Source organism: Anabrus simplex, chromosome 7 (genome assembly GCF_040414725.1).
Source record: "Anabrus simplex isolate iqAnaSimp1 chromosome 7, ASM4041472v1, whole genome shotgun sequence".
NCBI lineage: Eukaryota > Metazoa > Arthropoda > Insecta > Orthoptera > Tettigoniidae > Anabrus > Anabrus simplex.
Genome location: NC_090271.1, coordinates 219498525 through 219512280, shown reverse-complemented (window position 1 = coordinate 219512280; position 13756 = coordinate 219498525). Strand labels below are relative to the sequence as shown.

The 13756-nt window shown below is 37.9% G+C and overlaps 1 protein-coding gene across 6 annotated transcripts in view; it reads right to left on the bottom strand.

Moving 5' to 3' along the window:
* Positions 1-13756, bottom strand: part of Ge-1 (Enhancer of mRNA-decapping protein 4 homolog Ge-1) — a 320261-nt gene that overhangs the window by 183031 nt on the left and 123474 nt on the right. For all 6 annotated transcript variants that reach the window (XM_067151567.2, XM_067151568.2, XM_067151563.2 and 3 more), the window contains one exon: positions 12768-12926. In XM_067151567.2, the coding sequence (XP_067007668.2) occupies positions 12768-12926 (159 nt within the window). The remainder of the gene's footprint in view (positions 1-12767; positions 12927-13756) is intronic.

The window sequence follows — 13756 nt, the reverse complement described above, 5'->3', positions numbered from 1 at the left end:
GCGTCACTTGGCAGTGGAACCTTCATTCCCGGCCGACCAATAAAGTTTATTTGTTTCATTGAGGACGAATCTGAACGCCAAGAAATGACCCCTGAAATATTGCACATGTTATTTGGCGGGAGATTTGGAGATGATACATTGCTTACGTCTTCCTCATCTTCTGTAATATGAGAATTGGGAGTAGACACTCGACACACACATCCTTGATATAGATTCTCACTCAGGTGGCTACAGTCACTTTTCACACTGTCATCACTATCGCCACTATCAATGCTGTCACTGTCACTGGCGTTCAGGAGAGCTTCCAGACTATCATCATGGCCTGTTTATCCCGCTAAAACGGGGTTTCTTCCGGAGAGAAGGTCCTGAAACTTCACTGTTTTCCCTTGACATCGCAGAAACGTATGCCGACTTGTATTGGCTATAGGGATTGTAACTAACAATTGATCTGATGCCCGAATGGCGCATATGTTTAATAACACCATAACAATGCACAGATAAGAGGTCTGTTTGTTTACATACATATTGGCGGAAATACGAGCTTTAATATTTGGCGCGGAGTGTGACGCACGTGTGTCGTCATAGGCACTGAGTGAAAGTGGAGTCATGACGCATATGTGTCGTCATCGGCCGCGAACGTGTTAAGGCAGCTGACCTCAGTGGAGACGTAACTATTTAACTATCGTTAGTGAAAATCCTCCTTTTTTAAATAATGACTGCACATAGGATATTTAATTTCATTATGGGATTATTTATGCATTTTTAAATTCATTATTATTCTTATTATTACTGACTGCCATTATTGCGGATGCTGAAAAATATGGTAGAAATGTCGCAGGCTTGATATACGATATGAAATTAAAATGTCGCAGGCTTGATATAAGATATGAAATTAATCATTTTAATGGATATTGACAACCGACTATGAACTAAAATCGCTCTAAATGTCAAATAGCTGGAGGTAAGTATATGTCCTTGCAGACTTTTTTGTGGAGCTTCAACAGCTCTACATTTCGTACGCTTACACTTGGAGTTCATCGATGATGGTTCTAGAATACATTTTTATTTTGTTCAATATCCATAGCCTTTTCAGTTTCTAATTGCTTTTAATCTTCTGAAATATCTTTCACTGTAAATCACGTGAAATTTGCAAGAGACCATCCACCTAAATGTTTCTATTTCTTGAAGTTACTTGGGTCTCATGGCACGTACGTGTACATCTGTCATGCCTCTAGGCCATACAGCCAATCTCGCTGGAAACCGCACTTCGCTCCCATACAGCCGTCATTCCACCAACAGTTCAGTGGACATGACTAACCAACGACATCTAGCAGGACAGTGACTGCTGCTTGCCGATAACAGTGATTTCCAAAGGCTGCGCCAATTTATCATGGTTGCACACATCGCTAATGAAGCGCTTTAATTTAACACGTTAACTTCGGATTTAAATTACGTGAAAACTGAAGTTAATTAACATTTCAAGCAAGTTTAGAAAAAAGTATATCACAAATTTTTGTTATAACGGGATGTGCGATCGTAATTTATGTGAAATATATTCCTTAGAAATGGACCTTTCCTCATGTCGGGGTTCGTTACAAGGGGGTTTAAATAACATTGTGCTTATGGCGATTTGGCTGGGCCTTAAGAAAATTTTTGTTAAAAGCGGGAATTCCTTAAAAGCGGGCACGTTAAGATGGGGCTCTACTGTACTTTTAAGGTTCTTCGAAAGAATTAAGCTCACCTGAAAATTATACCACATGTGGGTAAGCCATAAACTCAAATGTTTCAACTGAAAAGTAATGAAAAATTAACTAAAATGTGCCACACAAAAAAAGAATGAAGAACTAAATTCTGTGATTGAACAGCTTATGAGAACCTGGGGCAGTACTGGAAAATGTTTGATCATTCAGAACATGAGATATCAACTTTGATAACATCATTCCTATCAGCAAAGAAAGAAGAGGAGTTCCAACCTCTTGTAATAGAGTACAAGAGCCATTAAATGTAGAGGGAAAACAAAAGTCTAAGCTTCACAATAAATAATTCCCTTTGGGTTGGATAAAATCACTAATTTGCAAAGGAAAACTGCTTTCCTGTTTCAAAATGTGAAGTAAAATCCCATGATACTGTATATATTTTAAGTTCTCAGACTAAAAAGCCTTGGGATCAAGAAAACTGGACCAAAAAATGCTTCTCAGCCCCCTTAACACAATTACAACCAAACCTGTGAGTCAGCTTAAGATGTTCACCTTCAACAACAACAACAACAACGACAACAACAACAATCACCACCACCACCATTAAAGACACTGAAAAACTATTTTCACTTCCAGGAATCTTACCTAGGGTCTTATAATTGAACATAGAGAACCTTTCCAGTGTCAATATCTGCCGAGATAACAGAACTAACTTTCTAATAAAATGGAACTCTGCTACATTTTACACTTACCAACAGAGTATCATAATTACATTTTAAAATTCCCCACATGCGTTTCTTATCAACCATGTAGTAGTGCTTGATACAACTTTCCTTTCTATCACATTTATTTTTATCTATGATTAAATCCACTTCGTGATTATTTATACCTTCACATCAATTTCTCAAGAGAGCTCATCAGGTTTTAATAATATCTGCTTTACGTCCCACTAACTACTTTGACGGTTTTCGGAGACGCAGAGGTGCCATAATTTAGTCCCGCAGGAGTTCTTTTATGTGCCAGTAAATCTACCGACACGAGGCTGACGTATTTGAGCACCTTCAAATACCACCGGACTGACGAGGAAATGGTACAAAGTCGCACGGCGAATTTTGATATGATTTTTATATATTCGTGAAGGTCTTTTTAAGCTGAAACAGGTAGTGGAAGTCTATTTTTTCGCTGGTCCTTTTTCAAGGGGGAATTTTGGATCTCCAAGTTGACGGTGTGCACCCTGAATTGTACAGTACATGCCGGCACACGTCAGCGCCAGCGGCTGTCTTGCCTCGCCTTCCTTCTCCACTCCTTCGGTTCTCCTCTGCCCCCCATCACATAATGGCCACCTATGATTGTGTACACGGGATGGCGGGTGAAGACTGACGTTAGTTGGGACATTTTATTTACAAAGATGAATTCATTATGGAATAAAAAACAATAAAAACAGTTTACAAATTACTAACATACAAATAATACATAATCAAATATCATCTGCATCATCATGACATTCAAAGTGTTCAAGAAATGACTTCATTCTAACACAGTCTGGCAATGGTTCATTGTTCATGGAATGATAATGAAAATCTAACCCAAAATGTGAATAATAAAACTCGAGAAAATAATGTGCACACCTTACAAACAAAAAATTGGTACAATCATTATAGTACACTTTTTATAAGTCAAATCATTAAAATTAGTTTGCGAGACAGTACAAAATTGTAGTATATTGTCAGTAATGGAACAACCACCCGATTTACAAGCATATTTCAGCATCGGTACAAAACAATCAGCTTGTAATTGGTTATGCGCTAGTATTTGACTAGCTGCAATGAAAAGTCTGTTTATGGGTTTTAATTTTGACTGATGTTGTAAATTCCTTATTCGGCAAATGTTTTCCATTCGACGGACTAAACATTTTAGTTGTCGGAGGAGTCCAAAGATCACACGGCTGGCGAAGATACGTAGTTCCTTTCGGTATGTATTCAATTCGTAGATGTTTGTTCATCAGAGATTCAAGTTGTGCAATTTTTGCCCTGGCCACTGAATGAATCCATGAGAAGATATCTTCCGTCTTCCTGTAAGCGGATGGAAAACGTTTTGGAACCAGTCACGTACATGCCCTTTCCCCATTTTCCTGGAAGATGAACAATCAATGAAGACATATTTAAAGGCATCCATGTAGGCTTTGATACTTTCTTGTACCCTACATCCAAACTTTTCATTAAGCAAATGTGGAGACAGAGAGAATGCTCTGTGCATATGCACAAGTTTCTTACAGCCAATATCCACAGTTCGTTTATTGAACAGCCATAACTGCACACCACAGTACAAGAACACACTTGTCAGCCAAGGAATGCACCTGATCTTTTACCCTCTCAGTAACGTCACAGCCCCACCTTAATTAGCCTCTCCTCTCTCGTTTTTCACACCTCCCTTTCCCAATTATCTCCAAACTATCCTACCTATTTTCTCTTTCCTTACCTTCCTTATTCTTGCTTCCTTTCACATAAATTATACAATAGGTCCAACAGTTCACACCGCAAATTGATTCAAATATTACATATTTTATTACCTTTTCTATTCATTTTCTTCCCCCATTTCAATTCCCTTTAAATTAATGCCCCTCCCCTTCTTTTTCTTCCTTTATCTTGCTTCCTGTCACATAAGTTATCCAATATGTCCAACACTTAGCAACGCAATTCTTTAAGAATTTTTCTATTTTTACTCTTTTTCCATTACCATTTTATTAATTTGGCTTTTATTACCATTTAAAACTTTATTAATTTCATTTATTTCCGCATTGAACCGTGAATCTTCTCCACCATTTTTAAATTTTTTAAGTTTTTAAACTTTCAAGCGTTACTTTCACTTTTAGTTTTTTAAGGACTTTTATCTCTTTGAGTGACTTCTATTTACCATCTTTTCACATTGTTCACTGTGTGTCTCAGCACTACTACTACCCCTACCGTTGATGATTTGCAGCTTTTAGAACTCCGTATCGTGTGATACGTAATTCTCAATAATCTTTGTTATCTGTCAACGGCAACTATATGCATTGATTTATGCATTTTTAAACATAATCTGAAACTCTAAGCACCAATGAGACCTTACCTGCAATATGTCCAACACATTGCAGTGCAACTATCAGAACTTCATAAGGAGTGATACAAACTTCAAGAATCTTCAACGCCCAAATTATTCTTCTTGATTTCTTCCTTCAACAACTAAGTGCATTCATTTCTGCATTTTATGCATTATCCAAAAAAATTTACAACAATTTTGACCTTTTCACATTTATAGTGTCAAATCACTGTGTTTTCACAATTTTTTTTACAATTTCTATGAACTATCAGATACAATGTGCAACTCTCGATTTGGCGACAGGTCGAAACAAGTTCCAATAAATGTTTCTTCTGCAATGTAACCAACATATTTTATTTTTAATGCTATTTGTTCGGGGCGTCGACCTATGAAGATCTTTTGCCTCTACTTGCACCATATGTGAGGAACCTGTGCATATTATGTAAATGTAGGATGCTAAAGGGTTTATTGTGTCACCTATTCAATACATTATAAATTTTTAAACACTTAGGAATTTATTATCCCCATCAATGGTATCTTTACCTTGTCATGGTTGTGGGGCTTGTGTGGTCAAAAGATCCTGAGAGCTATGCCGGCGGTAGCTTAGCTACTGGTAGGGCCTCCCTTGCCGGACAGGTCGAAGGTGATGATCCAGACTAAAAGGGATACCCTGGTCCTCCAGGTTGGGGGTTGGGCATAGGGTTGACAACTCTATCCCGTTAAAAAAAAAGAAAACTGTTGAGAAGCCGCAAAGAGTAAGAACAAACCGGACGGATAAAACTGATAAACGACCTAGGCGAGGAAATGGTTATGGATTGGTATTAGCGACTTGGAATGTGAGAAGCCTACTCCAGCCAGGGAAAAGTGGAAAACTAGAAGAGGAACTAAGAAAGTATAATGTTGAAATTGCTGATCTACAAGAAATTAGATGGCGGGAAATTGAGATGTTCGATTTACAGGATTATACTTTAATCAACAGTGGGAATAGCGATAACATCTGTGGAACAGGCTTTATGATATCTAAACAACTCAAGCATACCTTAATGTCTTACAAGGCAGTAAATGAAAGAATCTGTATCATGAGAATCAGGGGCCGCTTCTTCCATTATACACTTATAAGCGTTACATGCACCTACGGAAGAAAAGGAGGATGAACTAAAGGATAAGTTTTATGAAGAACTAGAGAAACAGTACGATGAGGCACCTAGACATGACATTAAAATAGTAACTGGGGACTTCAATGCAAAAGTGGGACAAGAGGAAGAATTTAGACCCACAATAGGAGCACAGAGTTTACATTTGGAAAGTAACAACAATGGGTTACGGCTTATTGACTTAGCTACAGCAAAGGATATGGTAATCAGTAGCACTACATTTGAGCACACGAGTATTCATACAGAAACTTGGGAGGCACCAGCTGGGAACACCAAGAATCAAATCGACCACATACTGATTGATAAAAGACATGCGACAGATGTACAGGATGTGCGTACTTATAGAGGTGCGGATATAGATTCAGACCACTATTTGGTGAAAGCTAAATTGAAACAAAAGCTTGCGGTAAGAGTCAGAGGTAAAGCAGAAAGGAGGAAAGGATTTAACCAAGAACAACTTAATGATGATGCAAGGAGGAAGGAGTATGAAAGACAGGTTGAAGAAGGTTTGCAAAACCATAAAAATGCAGTAACAGTGGATGAATCATGGCGGGTGATTAAAGAAGCCATCACGAATGCAGCCCAGGAGGTACTAGGAGAAAGAAAGAAAGAAAGAAAGAAAGAAACAGCGAAAGAAGGATTGGTATGATGAGGAAGTAAAGCTAGCCTTGGAGAAAAGAAATAAAGCAAGGATGATATATATGCAACGGGCAACAAGAGCAAGCCAAGAATCTTTGTAGAAAAAAGAGAAGAAAAATGGAAAAAGATCTGATAAAAGAGATGCAACAAGATTATGAGCATAAGAGAAATAGAAATTTTTATAGAAACGTAAAGCAGAGAAAAAGTGGATTTCAACCAAGAGTAAGCTGCATACAAAATAAGGATGGGCAACTACTTGGAAATACCCAGGAAATATTAGATAGATGGGCGGAATATTTTGAGGAGGTTTTGAATCCATTTAAAATACAAAATGAAGAATATGAATTAGAATTGCCAAATAGTGAATCTAATGAAGATTAATCTGAGGAATGCAATAGTGAACCACCCACTTTGGAAGAAGTAAAAGGTGTCCTCTTATCGATGAAGAATAATAAGTCACCAGGAGAAGATGGAATAACAGCTGAGTTGTTAAAATATGGTGGAACGGTATTGATACAATCATTGTATAAGTTGATACCGGAAATCTGGCGAACAGAGAAATTACCAGAAGAATGGGAAACAGCTTTGCTGTACCCAATTCTTAAGAAGGGAAATAAATTGAAATGTGAAAATTACAGAGGGATATCTCTGCTTTGCATAGGCTACAAGATTTTTACCATAATAATAGCTAAGCGTCTAACACACAAACCAGAGCAGGATCTTGGAGAATATCAGTGTGGATTTCGTGCAAACCGTTCAACAATAGATCATATCTTTACAATGATGATCATCCTGGAGAGGTGCTATGAATACAACATACCACTGTATCAACTATACATTGATTTTAAACAAGCGTACGATTCAGTGCTGAGAGGAAAACTACTCATCGAAATTAAAGCCCTTGGTTATCCTGGGAAGCTGATTAGGTTGGTAAAAACAGCTTTGAGTGAAGTAAATCCAAGGTATGCGTACAAGGGAAAGTATCGCGAACCTTCGATGTATGGGTTTGAGGCAAGGAGATCCAATGTCTGCTGTCCTCTTCAATATTGCTTTAGAAACAGCTGTGCGTACCATCACTGCAAATCGTGAAAGGAACATATCATAGACTAATTCAAATATTGGCATATGCAGATGATATACAATAATAAAGTTTTATTATGAATCCACCTGTTCAATACATTATACGTTATACATTATAATGTATTGAACAGGTGGATTCATAATAAAACTTTATTATTGTATATCAACAGATTTCAATACGGATTAAAACATGAGATTAGTCACTTACAATATGCAGATGATGTGGCCATAATTTCTCGTACAAAGAATGCACTTCTCGAAACCTATGAAGAATTGGAGAGGGGAGCACAGCAAATTGGACTGGCAGTGAATAACAACAAAACTAAGTTCCTAGTGAGTTCCAGATCTAGTCAACCTCCAAATGCACTGAGGTGTGGAGAAAAGTGTTTTGAAGGGGTACAGGAATTTAGATATCTAGGTTCTCTGATTACTTCATAAAATGAAACAAAACAGGAAATAAACTCTAGACTGGCTGCAGGAAATCGATGCTATGCTGCCTTAATTCCAACATTAAGAAATAAACAAATATCCAGGAAAGCTAAGTTGACTATTTATAAGACTGTCATTAGACCAGTGGTTACATATGGAGCTGAGACCTGGGTATTAAATAAAACAGAAGAATGTAGATTAATAACATGGGAAAGAAAGGTATTGAGGAAGATTTTTGGGCCAGTTAATACTGAACTGGGATGGTGTATTAGATCTAATCAGGAGCTTAGAGACCTGTACCGAAATTCAGACTTTTAATTCGAAACTGCATTTACATTTTAAAACAATAGTATGTTACAGAGTAATTTCAACTCGAAATGTATCCGCTCCGCGTCATAATAGAACGCGCGTTCCGAAACATGGAGGGGTAGCCTTCCGCACTTACACGCACTTCGGTGGGTCTACAGTGCGCTTCATGATTGCTAAGTTGAATGAAATCGGAATTCTTTTGTATTCAACCTTTTAAGGAACGCCGTAATATCACGCAACAGGCAGTGTGCGGAAAAACAGAATCCGCGAACACTGGCGATGCCGACAGTTGACGAAAAAGCGTAGCTCAGATAATAAATTCGTAGGCACCGAACAATATTGTCATTGCCGGTGAAACTGCATTGCTTTATTTTAATGCAAGCCCAAACGGTCTTATGGTTTTAAATGGGTCATAGTAATACGTTGCAATGCGCATGGGATGGAATCGAGAAACTTTATCCCCTCGTCATAGGAAAGTTCGATAAACTACAATGTTTTAAGGACGTCGCTTACTTTCCATGCTAGTACAAAGCATCTACAAATGGAAACAGTACAGAAATCCAAAAAATAATGCATTTGCACAGAGGGACCGGCATAATTTATCCTCGTCTTTGAATTGTGTGATTTTTTTCTTTAGTTGCGTGAGGTTATGTTTGTCAGTGATTTATCCAAGTGCATCATTTGAACGTTGTAAATGCACCTTGTTGGATACATTTCGGAAATATTTTTCCATTGCATTAGAAAGGTTTAAACTGTGAATAGAGGTGATTGCATGTTTTAATGGGTCTTAGAATACTTTATGACGCGGCAAATGTTTACATTTCTGAAGTACGAGAGAAGTGCCATGGCGGGAAATCGTACAAGGATAGAGTCATAGAAAAGTTCGATTTTAAGGGTATCGGGTACTTCCTTTGTAAATAAAAGGCATCTAAAAACTTGCACATGAGAGCCAGCATAGATTTCTCCTCGTCTTTGAATCATGCTTTTTTTTTTTTTCTTTCTTTCGTTGCGTGAGGTTATGTTTGCTAGTGAGATATCCGAGTGCATTACTTGAATACTGTAAATGCACCTTCTTGGATACATTTTGGAAATAGTTCTTTTTTCATGGCATTTGAAGGGTATAAACTGTAAATCAATGTTAACTGCATGCAGTAACGGGCCATAGAATATTTTGTAACGTGGCAAGGGTTGGTACTTCTGAATTGCGAATTGGCGGTTAATTCGAAATCACGTAATTCGAAGTCCGATTTTTGAGTCCCAACGACTTCGAATTAACGAGGCTTTACTGTATTACTATATTACTACAGAGTCAGAGCATCATAGCTGGGACGAGGCATCTTCTTTTTCTGCCTGTGAAGAGGAGCCGTAGTGGCACGCCATGTTCGTGCCAGTGTGCGCTGGATTCTAGCGTGTTGTTAAAAGTTGTGTTGTATGAAGTGGAAGTTATCTGTAATCGACCAAATTCACCGTACTGAACCCGGAACTTCAACCAGACAACTTTCAGTATGACTACGCCTATAGAACCTCATTTGACATTCTTGAAAAACTGTGGAATATTTTCCCTGCCCCCTGTGATTATAAACTAAGGTTGGACCGCTCTGCATATTACTGATGTGTTAATAATGCAATCGTCATCCAACGACTAAAACAACGAGACGCACTTGATGCCAGACATTTTTATATCCTTTCTCACCAAGCTGCTCTCTAGTAAATATGTATATAAGCTTGTAATTTCTCAACTGTTCAACTGGATATTGTAAATTTACTGTATAGTTACCCTGTCAACCTGTAATCGTTCAACCAACGGCAGTAATTAATGTTATGAACATTGACGCCTGATACTTTATACCCTTTCTCCCCTAACTGTTTCAATGTAAATATTTGTATAAACTTTATAATTTCCTATGATTTTCTAATGAGTAGTGTCAATTATTCTTCGGAACAGCACTGCTGGACTCTGCTAAAATACCCAATGATTTTACGCATTGGTGCCGACTACTATGTCTATAAACTTATATTGTTTAACTGTATCATCACTGAACAAGTTTTTCTTGTTTGCTCAACTTTCCCATTGTAATGTATCTTAATGTTTACAATTTAATTACTAATCAGGTTCCTGATTTTTGCCTTGAGGAGGTAATTTGACTGACGATGCCTTCAATGAAGGGCGAAACATGTCTCAAATGGAATTAATAATAAATTCCTAAGTGTTTAAAAATTTATAATGTATTGAATAGGTGACACAATAAACCCTTTAGCATCCTACATTCAGTATCTTCAATACAGATTAACAATGATATTTATCACTTATTACGTAAATGGCAGAAATGTAAAGTGTTGAATGTGAGGAAAGGAACGTTAAGGACAACACAAACACCCAGTCCCCAGGCCAGGGATATTAATCATTTACAATTAAAAACCCCTGACCCGGCCGGGAATCAAACCTGGGGCCGCCATGTGACAAGCGGACACGTTGCCTCCTACAATGCGATGTAACCCACATTACTTGATTTTGTATTGAAAAGGTGGAAATATTTTAATCTTAATTTTTAATTTAATTGTAACGTTACAGCATTGCAGTAACGTTCCTTATTATTTAACATGCTCGAAGATGCAACGCTGCCACCCCACAATTGTGTATGCCTTTACTAAGAATATTGTAAATGGAATGAAATACTGAATGAAGGGAACAATAAGTCCAATGGTTTGATTACAGTAGATGTTCAACATGCCCCCTCCTACTCTGATACACAGTTCACAATCGTTTAGTAGTGACCGCTGGACTCTGTTCAGGACGTGTGGGGTGTCGCGAACAACCTGAAAAGCTGCCTGTATTCTTCTCTTTCTACAGGGTTCGCATAATAGTCTATTTGTACATAACGAACTGTACAGTGTTTCTTGGGGCTCGGAAGAGACTATGCAAAAAGAACGAGAAACTTGTGCATTCGCACCGAGAATTACCTCTATCTCCCACTTCCCACTTTCACTCCCTTTCTTTCCCCCCTCTAACGCACAGCAACAGACAACAGCTGGCATAGCAAATATGGCAAGTTCGTTAATTTGAACTGCGCATCCAGAATTAAAAAAGTAACATTTTCTCAAAAAGGAAATTTTCTCCGCCCATTCCACTACAACATCGTTCTTATTAAAATTCAGAAACGTCAGTATGTTCCGTATTGATCTGGGATTACAATACATTGAAAATGTTAAAGATCCACCTGGGCTATCCAATTCACTGCGTGTGCACCATACTATCATCTTGTACCACAATTTTGACTTGTTACAATTTAACATTTGTCATTGTAGGTGCTGCCATGTGTTTTATATTGTTTTTTGATTAATTGTGATTTGCTGGGCTACCCAGCTCCACTCCTTTCAACAACTGCGCCAACACGCTGCTCAAGGTCTCTACGCTTCCATATCGAACTAGGAATCATAACATTGGTTCAAATTAAGATCTTCACATGACCACATTGTATGCTTCGGAACCACCTGAGTTAAGCCTGTCGAATACCACACATTAACAGAACAAGATTTATTCTTCCCACGGATAACACGTTTTGCAATTTCTTTTTAACAAGACTAAAGATACACCTTATGATCTATATGCCTCAAGCTGGTCTATTTTCCTGTGTATCAAGACTTAGCAACTGAGTTACCTTCTCAGATTTTATAGAATTTTACTTTATGGTCAGACACACCATACTCTCATCATCTTAAACCACAATTTTAACTTGTTACAATTTAACATTTGTCATTGTAGGTGCTGGCATGTGTTTTATATTGTTTTCTGATTAGTTGTGATTAATTGCTCTATTGATTCATTGGCTGATGATGACGTGCAATGAGCATCAAAACTAGTACCAATCTTGTATAAATGACATGTGATTTAACATCAATAAACTGTAACTGTATTGAAAAGGTGGATCCTTAACATTTTCAATTTACTGTGTACAATTGTTCTTAACATAAGAAGAGCATCCCTGACTTTTTTGTCAGTATAGTTCTCATACACCCTCTATATTAGCATAGAAGTATAGATAAAAATTCCAGCTTGGAAACGAATGCTATGTGCTGCAAAAGTGGTAATCAAAAGACAGCTGGGACTTGTTCCCACTGAAAGAATGGAGTATATTTTATCTTTCTTCCTTTAATTTTAAAATTAAATAGATCACAGGCAATTTGACCGTCATGAATAGATAAGAAGATTGGAAGTGTGTTCCAGGAAATAGACTAAAGGAAGATATAAGTTTCATACTCACCATTTCATTATACAGATAAGCACATATTGATGATAACCAATACTACCAAAAATACTGAGAACAGACAATTAATAGCACAACAGATGAGGTAGTATCACTACCTTTACTAAACTACATACTCAGAGAATCCCGTGATATACTTTTCAACTTCTCCATGTCTCCTGGAACGGCAGGTGGCTGGAAGGCAATGTGACACTCCTGTAAAGACTTGGGCTGCACCAAATACATCCGAACAACTACTGCTTGCACATACTGGCTGGAATCATCATCTCCATCCTCTGAGAACATACCACAAGAATCACCACATCAGAAGTGGTAAAACAAATCTTAATAGGTATCTGCAGTATATTGACTTTAAATAATGTAAATGATCAGCAACTCTCCTACATACATGATTATTATACAGTGAAACCTCGATTCTCCATTTTTCAAGGGACCATGAAAATAAAACGTACAACACGGGAAAACTGAAAATTCGGAAATGAATGAAAACCATCAACAATTTGGCTAAACATCACAAAAATGAAATATGTATAATTATAATCTTACAAAAACTCCTAAACTAAACCAAACCAAACTACAGCCCCAGTGAGACTTTGCCTGCCAAGCGACCGCTGCTCAGCCCGAAGGCCTGTAAATTACGAGGTGCGCTTGGTCAGTGCGACGAATCCTCTCGGCCGATATTCCCGGCTCTGGAGATCGGGGTCGCCATCTCACCATTAGATAGCTCCACAATTAAAGGTAATCGCGTAGGCTGAGTGGAGCTGGAACCAGACTTATATCCAGGTAAGATTGCCTGACCTGGTCGCAATCGAACCCAGGCCCTCTGGATGAGAGGAGAGCATGTTAGACCGCGAAACCGCATTAATTACCGGTACGCGAGTTCAAAATCTCGATACTTTACATTCAATTTTACAGGGGAATCTTCGTCAGTTTCCCGTGAAAAATCCTTTCAGTTCAGCAACTTTGATTAGGCTAGCCAAACTTTTCGAAAAATCTAATAACGCCAAGCCAAACGACAATCGACCACAAGTAGTTTTTAATTCTCTCATCTAATAAAATAAAGCGCGTTAGATACAAAAGCACCCAAAATGATGACGAAATCCTT